The sequence below is a fragment of the Galeopterus variegatus genome, unplaced genomic scaffold (assembly GCF_000696425.1).
Source record: "Galeopterus variegatus unplaced genomic scaffold, G_variegatus-3.0.2 Scaffold4530, whole genome shotgun sequence".
NCBI lineage: Eukaryota > Metazoa > Chordata > Mammalia > Dermoptera > Cynocephalidae > Galeopterus > Galeopterus variegatus.
Genome location: NW_007730641.1, coordinates 88207 through 100901, shown reverse-complemented (window position 1 = coordinate 100901; position 12695 = coordinate 88207). Strand labels below are relative to the sequence as shown.

The window sequence follows — 12695 nt, the reverse complement described above, 5'->3', positions numbered from 1 at the left end:
TGACCTAATGCTATGCCTCAAAGAACTTGAAAAACAACAACAATCCACGCTGGGGACCGGCAACGGGATCGCAACCCTCAGCGCTGCTCCCACGCCTCGCTCAGCCAGTGAGTGGGAGCCGGTCTGTATGTGGGATCCGAACCCTCGGCGGGAGCGCCTCCACACTTCCCAAGTGGCGCACTGTAGCAGTGCGCCACCGGGCCGGCCCCAGGATTTTTCAACTTTATGATGGGTCTATTGGGATGTAACCCAGTAAGTCAAGGAACATCTGTATTTTATTTAAGATTTTTAGCTGGGAAAAAAGTCAGGTATACTTTAATTTGGTTTTCACAACAGGAATGAGTCATATACTTTTATTGTACACTTGTATTCTTTCCTACTCTAACCCCCACAGTCACTGAAGGCATACTATATATTGAGAATTATGAACAAAATGCTGAAAAAGATCCCAAGAAGCCTTCAGTCTAGTGGAGAAGACAGATAACTGCATAATTAAAAGAAGACATTAAAAGTATTATAATAGCTATAAACCTGGGTGCTAGTGGGAACATAGAGTTAAGCATGGTACCTAACCCAGGGTGGAGACTTGGGTAGGGTGAAAGAAGAGGAGGAAGGGCTGCTTAGAGAATGTGCTATTTGATGTAAGTTTTTTTTTTTTTTTGTCTTTTGTCTTTTTCCGTGTCCGGCAACGGATCGCAACCCTCAGTGTTGCCCCCGTACCGGACCGGGGACCGTCAACGGGATTGCAACCCCTGGTGTTGCTCCCACACCTCGCTCAGCCAGTGAGCAGGAACCGGTCTGTATGTGGGATCCGAACCCTCGGGCGGGAGCGCCGCCGCGCTTCCCAAGCGGCGCACTATCCAGTGCGCCACCGGGCCGGCCCCTTGATGTAAGTTTTGAAGCTGAATTTCCTTTCACGTAAGTTCCTTTTATATCTTCTTCAGACTTAGAAACTAAACTAGCCTTTGTTCTAACATTTTGAAATTTAATAAGCAAGGGTGAGTTTATCCTATGGATAGTGTTTACAGTTTAACAGACTTCAATCATAAACCTTAATCTTCAGCTTTTCTCCCTGAACAGATCATTTAAATCATTGAGTTCTCATAAACGTCAACCTCATTCTTTCCTTTGAAGTTGCCCTCTCCAGATTTTCTCTACTACCAATAACTTTACTTAGAAACAGAAACCAGGACTGCAAATTTTTCTAATGCAGTTGCAGCAGTTTCATAAGAGAACAGATTAAAAAGTGAAGAGGGGGCTGGCCCGGTGGCGCACTCGGTAGAGGGTGGCGCTCCTGCCGAGGGTTCGGATCCCATATACAGACCGGTCCGCTCACTGGTTGAGCGCGGTGCGGGCGCGACACCGAGGGTTGCGATCCCGTTGCCGGTCGCGGTACGGGCACGACACTGAGGGTTGTGATCCCGTTACCGGTCATGAAAAAAGACAAAAAGGAAAAAAAAAAAAAAAAAGGGAAGAGGAACAAGAGAATGAACACTACAGTATAGAACTTTCATGTACTAAATAGCACTAAATGCCTAAAGCAAAAACCATTATAAATAAAAAGAGAAATGGAAAGAAGCACCAAAACTTGATTGGTCCACAAGAAATCAAAAAGAGAGGGCCTGAAAGAGGAAGGATGGAGGGGAAGACAGAGAGATGACTTCTTGTAAGGATGGCAGAACAAAGCTGAAACACAGAATTATCCTTTTATTCTTAACATAACCCTGTTACAGAAAAAAACTGTAGTAGTGCTGAATGAACAAGAAAAGGGATGTAGTCTAAAATCACAAACTTCAAAAAATGGCAGCCAAGGGGAAAAAAATTATTATGGAGTAGTAAAATGTTACTCCTACATCCTGTTTTAAAAAAACCATTATTACCAAAAGAAGTCAATCTGGAAAGGGTACATACTGTATGATTCCAACTACATGACATTCTGGAAAAGGCAAAACTAAAACTACAAAGACAGTTCAGTTAGACGGGATGAATAAGTTCAGGAGATCTATTGTACAGCATTGTAACTACAGTTAATAATAATGTACTGTATGCTTGAAAATTGCTAAGAGAGTAGATCTTAAATGTTCTCACAACAAAAAATAAGTATATGATGTGAAGAAATGTTAATTAGCTTGATTTAACTATTTTACAATGTATACATATATCAAAACATCATGTAACTATAAATATATATAATTTCTATTTGTCAACTATACCTTAATAAAATAAAAAAATATTTTTAAAAAAGAAAAACAATTAAAAAAGGGACACTACTACAGATTCCACAGACACTGAGAAACATGGTAAGAATATTATGAAAAACTTTAGCTCAATAAACTTGAAACTCTACTTTAAAGAAAATAAAATAAATCTATGGAGACAGTAAAAAGGTCAGGCACTTGTAAAGAGGGCAGGGAGGAATGAATAGGTGAAAAACAGAGGATTTTTAGGGCAGTGAAGCTATTCTGTATAATACTGTTATGGTAGATATATGTCATTAAACATCCGTACAACACAAAGAGTGAATACGGGTGTAAACTAGGGACTTTAGTTAATAATAACGTGTCAATATTGGCTCATCAATTGTAGCAAATATTCCACAATAATGTAAGATAAATAATAAGGGAAACTGGCAGGGGGATAAGGGACATATGGGAACTCTGGACTTTCTGTTCAATTTTTTCTGTAAATCTAAAAATTAAAAAAAAAACAAAAACAAACAACAAACAATTTAAACAACTTAATTACTGATAAAATACAGCCAATTAAGTTTCAAGCCTTAGTGTAGATAACCCAGAAAGCAGCAATAAAAGAAATGGTGGTGAGCACTGAATCCATATAAATATGAAACTAAGACCATGCAACTGTGAAAATTCTGATTTTTGAAGACAATGTAAACATACTATAATAATATTGGAATATACCAATGAGGAGAAACTATGGGATGTCAATGTCTGTATTATTTATACATGGGAGAGAATCAATACCATCTAGAATTATCAATACCATCTACTTTATCTAAAATATCTATGAAATATTTTCCTTATCTATATACAGTTGCAAGAAAATGTTTTTAAGTTAAAAGGAAAATAATGTGTACCTTAATACTAAAAGTTTAAGCAGAAAACTCCCGACTTCTTAGGGGAAAAAAACAACCACCCCATTAGACAAATGGATTAAAAAGGAAGAACATTTGCCTCAAAAATTTGAAAAATGCACCAAAGTCCTAAGAAAAGCAAATAATAAAAAAAGAGCAAAAATAAAGAATTTAGAAAAAAAAGAATACAAAGCTACTTCAAAAAGTTCATGGAAAATAGAATTAAAAGATAAAATAAAAAGGGAAACCTCTGACAAATCTAATCAAGAATAAAGATTTAAAAAAATGTCAAATTAGAATGGAAACATGGATTTCTTTTTTTAATGAAAGAGGTATATAAGAAGATTATCTAAAATTATCAAAGAACTCTGAAAACTGTGATGATTATGATTAAAAACTCTCAGCAAGTGGAAAACCTGAATAGATTAACAAAAAACCTTGAGAGTTATCAAAAAATTGCAGCTTCTTTTCCTGATTTCCTTCACTATAAATATATACACATTCCTAGTGGACTGAGAAAATAATGCCTGCAACAAATATGGCTAACAGCGTGTTTTTTTTTTCTTTTTTGTCTTTTTTACTGACCGGCAACGGGATCGCAACCCTCGGTGTTGAGCCCACACCGCGCTCAACCAGTAAGCAGGAACCGGTCTCCACATGGGATCCGAACCCTTGGCGGGAGTGCCGCCGCGCTCCCAAGCGGCACACTCTCCAGTGCGCCACTGGGCCGGCCCATAACAGCGTGTTTTTATTAGAAGAAATACAGATGGCTAATAAATATGAGAACATGCTCCACTGATAATAGGACTGCTATAAAAACTTTGAGATGCTATTCTTCACCTTTCAAATAAGCAAAAATTAATAAAAAGAATTATATTTCACGTGGCTAAGGTACAGTAAGAAAAATAATCACATACTTTAATAATGAAGTAGGTACATGTTCTTTTCCTTTTACCCTGTTGACATGTCACCAATAATTAAGAAATAGGTCAAATAAATCCCAAGTCTAAGGTATTAAAACACACTACTCTATGTATTTGAAATAGACCATGGTATTGTGGTGAAGGGTGAATCTTGGAGCCATAAGGCACAGTGTGTTTCTCCATGTATCTTATTTTAGGAGTGATTTGGCTGCTAGAATTTGTCTAAAACATAATTTTTTCCTCAAAAAAAATTCCAATGTTAACTTGTTTAAAACTCATATATACTAAGAAAATTAAAGACAAATTTTCTCCAGGAATAATTTACCTCAGACTCAATTTCCACTATGTTATATATAGTTAGAGCACATAGTTATTTCATTAGGTTTAGTTTAAATAAATCAAATCAATCCAGAAGACTTAAAAATATTTACCTGCATCCAGTATGCCCTGGGCCAGAATAGCACCAAACTTGGCCATGACATCATCATGCTTATCATTGATAACTTTGGAATATAGCTGTCTGAACTGATTCACCTGAAGAAGCAAGAAAAAAGAATTATAGTCTAATTCTATTCATCTGCTGTGCCACTTGCTAGTAAGTGACTGCTCACATGCTAGTAAGATTAAGTTCTGAATTTGACAACATTCAAAAGAGGCATATGGACCTTGAGTTTAAGGCAGAACAGTTCCATGGTTGAAATCATGGGTGTTATGACTTTTCTGGTTTTCTGAAAACCAGCTCTGTTTTCAATTCTCATTCCACAGTGGATGATTCAGGCTCAAGGGAATGCTGAATGTGATTTCATATCCCACCACTGTTAGTCAGCAGGCCTAAACAGCCAAGCGAACACTTGGGCTTTCATTGCACTCTGAATTACAGCTATTCCGCTTACCTTAATAAACCTTGCAGATTTCCTAAAAGGCACAGTCCTTCAGTTTCACCATGAAGTAAACTACCCTTCACTGAAGCTGTGTGAGGTATATTTTGGATTAAGTATATTCACATAAACAGTAAAGATTTTCATTATGCACACACATTAATTTTCTAAAGACTTGTCAGAATCAGTACTCTTATCAAAAGAAATATACCAAAATGGAAAATGTGCTCTCACTTAGGGTGGGATTACTGACAACTTTATTTTTGTTTGCTTTATTCTTTTCTGCATTTTCTAAAATTAGTGTGTATTACTTTTATTATTAGAATATAATATTTATAAAATGTATTATTTATAAATAAAGTGATTCCTTTAAATCTGATTGGGTGACAATAAGGAAGCTATTTTATGCTTCCTCCAAGTCTTACACTTCTCTGTTTGCTCAACAATATTTTTCAAATCGTAGGTACCCAGAAAGGAGTCTGCTTATTCAAAAAGCACATATATCATCATAGAGCTCCCAAAATCAGCCAAAAGCAGAAAATACCAAATTTGAATTTCCTAATATGACTTTATCTGTACTACATATTCTTTTAGAAAGTACCCAGAAAGGAGTCTGCTTATTCAAAAAGCACATATATCATCATAGAGCTCCCAAAATCGGCCAAAAGCAGAAAATACCAAATTTGAATTTCCTAATATGACTTTATCTGTACTACATATTCTTTTAGAAACTCTTCTCTTCATTTGTCATGGTCCGGGAGGCCACATTGTGATACAGTGGCAGAGTAATACAGAATCAGACAACCCTGGCTTATGAAGATCTCTGCTTTTATAAGCTGTTTGAGTAGGTATTACCTTTTCTGAGCCTCAGTTTCTTCATCTCTACAGGGATTACAGCATCTTAATTACATTACATTGCTGTTGAAAGGACTATATGAGGTAACATGTATGCAATGTTATGTGTACAAGGCATTTCATAGGTCAATAAGCATGGCTGTTTTACCATATGGGTACAGAATCCTACCAGTCCCTCCTGCTATTATCTCTGCAACCTAAATACTGCTAACAAAATAATATTTCTTGAACATGGTTCTCATTTTTTATTCACAGCCAGCAATAGCATATAGTGGGGAAAACAATGAACTAACTCTGCTACTACCTAGCAAATGACTAGTGTAAGTCACTTACTTCTGTAGGCCTTACTTTAACTATAAAACACAGAATGATTAAATCATCACTAAATTCCTACGGTTTGATGCTTTTACTCTGGTTCAACAGGTCAAATTCCTTTGATTCTGAACTTATTTTAGTTGAACACTTACATTACCTTATATAGGATGGAAATTTTACATGCTAAAGGTTTATGAAATAGTTCGTGAACTTACAAAAAGAAACACTGGACAAAGCACTCAATGTGCATTATAAGGAAGAACTTAAATATAAAATACTAAAAAAATAGGAAAACATTCAGTAAAATCGAAAGGTGGATTTAAAAAAAATCAGTGCAAACATATAACAAGCTTATTCAATTAATATTACGTAGAATACTTTAAAAAGCTAGTTTTTGTTTATCACTTAAAAAAAAAAAAAAAACTCCTGGGCTGGCAGCTCAGTTGGTTACAGCACCAAGGTTGAGGGTTTGGATCCCTGTACAGGCCAGCTGCAAACAAACAAACAAACAAAAACCACAACTCCTCCCCGCCCAAACCAAAAACACCTCACATTTTCTTATGTATCAGTAACTTAATTTCCATTATTATAAATCTTGGTAAAGAATTATTATTTTAGTAGACTCGGACAGTGCATTAAATTTGGAAGGCAACTTTGAAATCATCTGGTCTACTCCGTCTGTACACAGATGTGAAGACTGAAGTTAGATAGGTGAACAAGTGGATTGCGTGCCATCACAATCACAAATAGCAATTAGAGCGAGGTTCATGACTTTTTGATTCAATGTCATAAATAGTATGGCCTCCTACAAAAACCAAAAAATCTCCCTCCTCAATTCTGTTAGTAGTATTTTATTTATGGTAGTTTCTTACAGCCTTTTCTTTTTATTACCACTGATATTGTAAGAGTTCAAGTCCCTATCTTAAGGCAATAGTATGGTAATAAACACAGACTACTACTTAGGATTGTGTTATGCTATAAAATATCATCTGATAAGATTGCATGCTTATAATTTCTTCTTATAAAAATTTACATATTTCCCTACAAAAATATTTCTAGGCTGTTATGATGGCCCACAAAAGCCTAACCTACCTAAACTGTGATATATTTTAGAACTGCAGAACATTATCAAACTTGGTTAAATATGATCCTAATTCCAAAAAAGGGTACTTGTCAATAGTGGGAGAAACCTTCCTGTACCAGGCCTGAGGTCAGATGATATTAGGCAAGGAGGAGCACCAGATCCTATTCTTACATTGTAATGTTTTGATTTGATTTAATATATGATACTTAATATGTACATGTTCAAATAACTGTCAAAAGTGGGCTCGATTTAACAGGAAAAACAAAAGATACATGCTTCATAAAGAGGAAAGTTAGGTTCTTGAGAGAAAATAGCTCTAAGGACCTATAAAAGGACATCATTCTAAATGTGAATCTCTGGTCTAAGGTTTTTCTTTTTTTTGTCTTTTTTCGTGTCCAGCAACGGATCGCAACCCTCAGTGTCGCGCCCGTACCGGACCGGGACCGGCAACGGGATCGCAACCCTCGGTGCTGCGCCCGCACCTCGCTCAGCCAGTGAGCGGGAACCGGTCTGCATGTGGGATCCGAACCCTCGGCGGGAGCGCCGCTGCGCTCCCAAGCGCCGCACCGTAGCAGTGCGCCACCGGGCCGGCCCAGGTCTAAGGTTTTTCTAAATTGCGTTTGTAATCATCCAGTGTGTGTGCATATTCCTGGGTCTATGATTGCCAGCATAAGCAAGAGAAACTCACAAAAATGAAGCAAAGATGTGTTGGAGATACTTAAACTAAGACCACAATGTGTAGAGCAAGTGTTAGGGATGTGACGAATATTGTTAATAACACAAAAACATATCCTCTGGAAATTTCCATGTTGAATCTCACAAAATATGAGAAATTCTCTTTTGGATTACTTTGAGGAGGGGTTATAATTCTTGACAATATTAACATTTAATCTTTGTTTTTGAGCCCTTTCCACTTTATTTCACGGACTGGTTTGCAACCTCATGACTAGGACTCTGTAATCTTGAGAATTTACTTCTCTTCGGAGCTTTCTCTTTTCAGCAAAATGTCACATACCACCCAGGGATATCAGTGTTGTCTTGTTAGCAATTATAAGATAAAGGAAAGATGATATAAACTACAGTCCATAAAGTTCTTTATCACTTGCTTAGTAACAGAAAACAATGAAACAGTACTTAAACTTTAAGAATTCATAAGCTGAGTAACGACTTCCCTCAGGGGGCAGTATTTCCTGAAAGAACTTTTGAGTTTTTATATGGTCATACATAGTTGTTTTGCTTCTGTAGTCAGTGGTATACACATTTACATTTGCCCACCCAGTTTAGATTAATGGCAAAGGCTATAAGCTATAACTTCATTTCAACTTTATTTTTTTGTGGCTGGATGGTACAGGGATCTGAACCCTTGACCTCAGTGCTATAACACTGTGCTCTAACCCACTGAGCTAACCGGCTAACCCACATTTCAACATTCTTAATCAGTTCCCAAGATTCTGATACAACCTGAAGATGGGAGTGTGCTCCATGTATCAAACCAGCTAAAACTTGGTTCAACAATATTTCCTGGAATGATTTAAAAATATTAATGATTTAAATAGCTATATTTTTTTCACTTTTTTGATTTTTTTAATTTTTGGTGGCTGGCCAGTATGGAGATCCGAACCCATGACCTCAGTGTTTTAAGGCTGTGCTCTAACCAACTGAGCTGACCAGCCAGCTCTTTTTTCACTTTTTCTAGGAATGAAATTTATCTGAGTTGAATGGTTTTTCAAACTACGCAGCTAACCCCAAAGGACTCTGCCATTGTTCGTGTAGAGGTTATGATTCTAAAATCAATGAAATCCTACAGCAGAGGATGGTAAAATGGTAAAATGTTTGTCTTGCTGACAATACAAATAAAATGAAAGCAACATGTGAGATCAAAGTGAATAAATATCTACACATTACTGTTAGAGGAGGTGCATTTCATGGCCTAAACTTGCTTCTTTAATAACATTAAAGAGGAGGATAACCTCCAAAAGCTCAGCAGAAGACCAAAAGCAGAAATAAAAGATGCAAAAGCTACTCATATGATCGTTGCTATATTTAAAAACAAAAAGAAATATGGTTTGTGTTTGGAAAGATGTTTATGTTCTAGAAGATAGCAGTATATTGAGCATTATAAAAACAGAAGGAAAAGTCAGATTCTATCTTTGCAATAATAAAATTTTTAGAAGTCTTGAAAATGATTTTGAGAGAGAGAGAGCACTGGATAAATGAAACAAAAATGATAGCAACTGCTTAGAAACAGAAGTTTATTTTTAAAAGCTCCATGAAATTAGAATAAATAATGAGTTCTGGAAATTTTTCTCTTTTCCATCTCCCTAAATCTACTTTGCTGAAAATGAGGGTGTTCTATATCTGCTTGATGGGACAGAAGACAGAATGCCAATGTTTTTTGTTGTCAATTTTTTGAGTGGTTCTCATAAGTGAGCAGAATTAATACAAAGCTGCTAAATGCTCTAACTTTAAGTAAAAATTAGAAGATCTGAAATATTGTATAAGCTTTATACATCCATTTAATATATCAAACATGGTAATTTCAGTACACGTAAATAAGAAACATGCATTTTCTGTTTCTCAATAGAATGAGAAGTTTTGGCTAAAGTACCAAGATACATTAGATATCAAACACTAGCATGAGGTCTGAGAGACTGTCATAGGCTTCTTAAAATCTGTTATAAAGTCATCTACAGGGTGGGTATGAATTGTGAAGGATATATGAAGAGGATCTATAGGGAAACGTGGGCTGCAAATCTTTCGCCCTCACTCCAAGCCTAGAGAAAGGGGCTCCGCAGGGACCACTTTGGGCACTCAATATTATCAAGGGTTACTGTGCATGGACATCTGACATATACAAAAAGAGGCATTAACAATCAGTGGAGGCACTAACACTGAGAGCCAATTATATTCCTACCCACAAGAAGGGCAAAATATGCAGGAGCGGTTTCTGTGTAGTGGATGTGGGTCAAGAGAAAAAGAAAGCCATCCTGGAACCATTTGAAACTCTACCCAAGAGGAATGCCCAGGAGGGCGATGACAGTTCAACAGAGAATGTGGACATATTCATTGATAAACTGAGATTGCATATACTATATAAAGTGGCTGTAGAACTTTTTATTGCCTCAGAAGGATGGATCAAAAATGTCACGGACTGCCTGAGTTTGCATCTTGTATCAGAGGAACAAGTTATTCCACTGAATAAATTTTTAAAAAACAGTGGAAGGCAAAAAAGTTGATTTTATGATTTCACTACCCCGTGAGTTCTACTTTTTCAAGTATGGGTATATTCGGAAATTAACTAAGTGACCATAAATCTGTAAAAAACACCTTTAAAGAGCATTGTATATTTAATGTTTTCCCATTCTCTTACCCCCAAGAATGCTCTATTTACTTCCTGTGACTTCAGTATTCACCATATTTGAAGTAAAAATGCCCTCAAAAGGAGATAAGTTACTGAAGAAAAGCCCAAACCAGCTCTCTTCCAGAGAATTTCTTTGTTTACCTTTGGACAAGTGATTTCAGTTTGCTGGATCATGATGAGAGCTGAAGCTATGAGAGCCCCTTGCCTCACGTAGTTCACAGGGTCATTTGTCATTGGTTCTAGCAGATTAATTGCTTCCTGAAAGCAGTAAAAAAAAAAACCAACTTTAAGTAAAGTTGATATGGCTGGATTTTCAAATTAGTTACTGTCATTCTAAGTCAATATTTTCATCCAACAATTTAGTAGCAAGCTAATTTAAGACTACTTGAATGCAATAATTCAGAACTGAGTATGCTTTATTTAAACTTCAAAATAATTGGTGGTAACTGGAAAGGAAGCTGTAGAACCTGAATGCCCCCGTTTTGAGGTAAAAGAGGTCATAAAGAAATTGAGAAAATGGGATTAACATTTGATAACACCTATTATTTTTCAGACACAGTGTTAGATATTTTATATGTTATCCCATATAATCCTCTTAATCCTAAACAAAACAAAACAACCCCAACAACAACCAACACAAAACAATATTTAAAAAAACCCTGAGAGTTAGGAAGTTTAAGTAATTTGCTCTAAGTCATGTAAGGAGCAAACATAGGCCAGTCTGACTCCAAAATCTGTATTATGTATTAGACCTCCTTTAAATACTAGGGTAAGGTAATATCTAGATGGTTTTAGATGACCTAATTTTAAAAATTAAATCAAAACAAAAGAAATAAATAAAAAGAAATAAAACTCCCCAAACAAAAAATATTTAACTTGCTAGTAGAATGGCAAAACAAATTAAACCAAATAGATTAGAATTGATCTCACAGTTACACTTCACAAGACCACATGTGATGAGATTTTGTAAAATGTTTACCAATATTTCCCCAATTTCAAACTCTTCAGAATATCAGTTCTATGAAAAAAGGATTTCTTGGGTAAGTAAGTTTGGGAGTTCCTGCGTACTATAGTATATATCACCTCCTCTTATAGATTCAAAATGTATATATTATATCAAAGGCTTTAGGAATGTGCATATCGTAACAAAGGCTCTAGGACACCTTATAATAAAGAAACCACTCTAAGTTTGTTTATCCCAGCATTTGTTCATCATATTTGACCAAGAAGTCTTGCCGCATACGACTTCTATTAACAACCTGCAGGATCTTGGGGAAGTGCCACTTTATAACACAACATTTGTTATAAGGCCCTCAAGTAGGTATAAATCTTGGAGGAACAGAGCAATGGGTTTACAAGGTTATCAAACTTATTTCTTTAGTATGTCATTTCTCAAGTATTGATATTTCATTCTAAGACTAAGGAAAGGAAAGACAAATTGAATCATTTTTTTGAAAATGACTTTGGGCTCCCCTACACGCGAACTTACATATTTTAAAAAATTGCAGCTATTAACAGATAATACTCATACTATATATGTGTATCCTTTCTCCCCACTTCATTGAAAAAACGTATGACATTGTGTAGAGAAGTACATTTTTCTTTCTTTTTTTTGTCTTTTTGTCTTTTTCCGTGTCCGGCAACGGATCGCAACCCTCACTGTTGCCCCCGTACCGGACCGGGGACCGGCAACAGGATCGCAACCCTCGGTGTTGCTCCGGCGCCTCGCTCAGCCAGTGAGCGGGAACCGGTCCGTATGTGGGATCCGAACCCTCGGGCGGGAGCGCCGCCGCGCTTCGCAAGTGGCGCACTATCCAGTGCACCACCGGGCCGGCCCGAGAAGTACATTTTTCAAACATATATCGTCAATACTCTTCATGAAGTAGTCATGATAAAAACATAACCAAATATCTAACTTATAAAAGACAATAACTTTGCCTTTGAGGTATGTAATATAAACTTGAAAGTATATTTTAGAATAAACATATGTTTCAAGTTTTTAAGATATAAAAATAATCAGAGCACCAAACCTTAGTCAGAAAGGTACGATACCTAGATCACACAAATTATCTAGAAATAAAGCAGACTTATTTAGTATGAGTAGTAAAAATTTTTCATTGAATTAACTTGTCAGGTGCTGTGTTTCTTTTTTTTTTTTTTTTTTTTTTTTTTTTTTTTTTTTTTT

General features: G+C 36.2%; 1 protein-coding gene across 1 annotated transcript in view; it reads right to left on the bottom strand.

Moving 5' to 3' along the window:
* PSMD1 (proteasome (prosome, macropain) 26S subunit, non-ATPase, 1) overlaps window positions 1-12695 on the bottom strand; it is an 84571-nt gene that overhangs the window by 15897 nt on the left and 55979 nt on the right. The window contains exons 18-19 of the mRNA XM_008587765.1: window positions 10652-10768; window positions 4449-4551 (exon numbers count right to left, since the gene is read on the bottom strand). Coding sequence (XP_008585987.1) covers window positions 4449-4551; window positions 10652-10768 — 220 coding nt within the window. The remainder of the gene's footprint in view (window positions 1-4448; window positions 4552-10651; window positions 10769-12695) is intronic.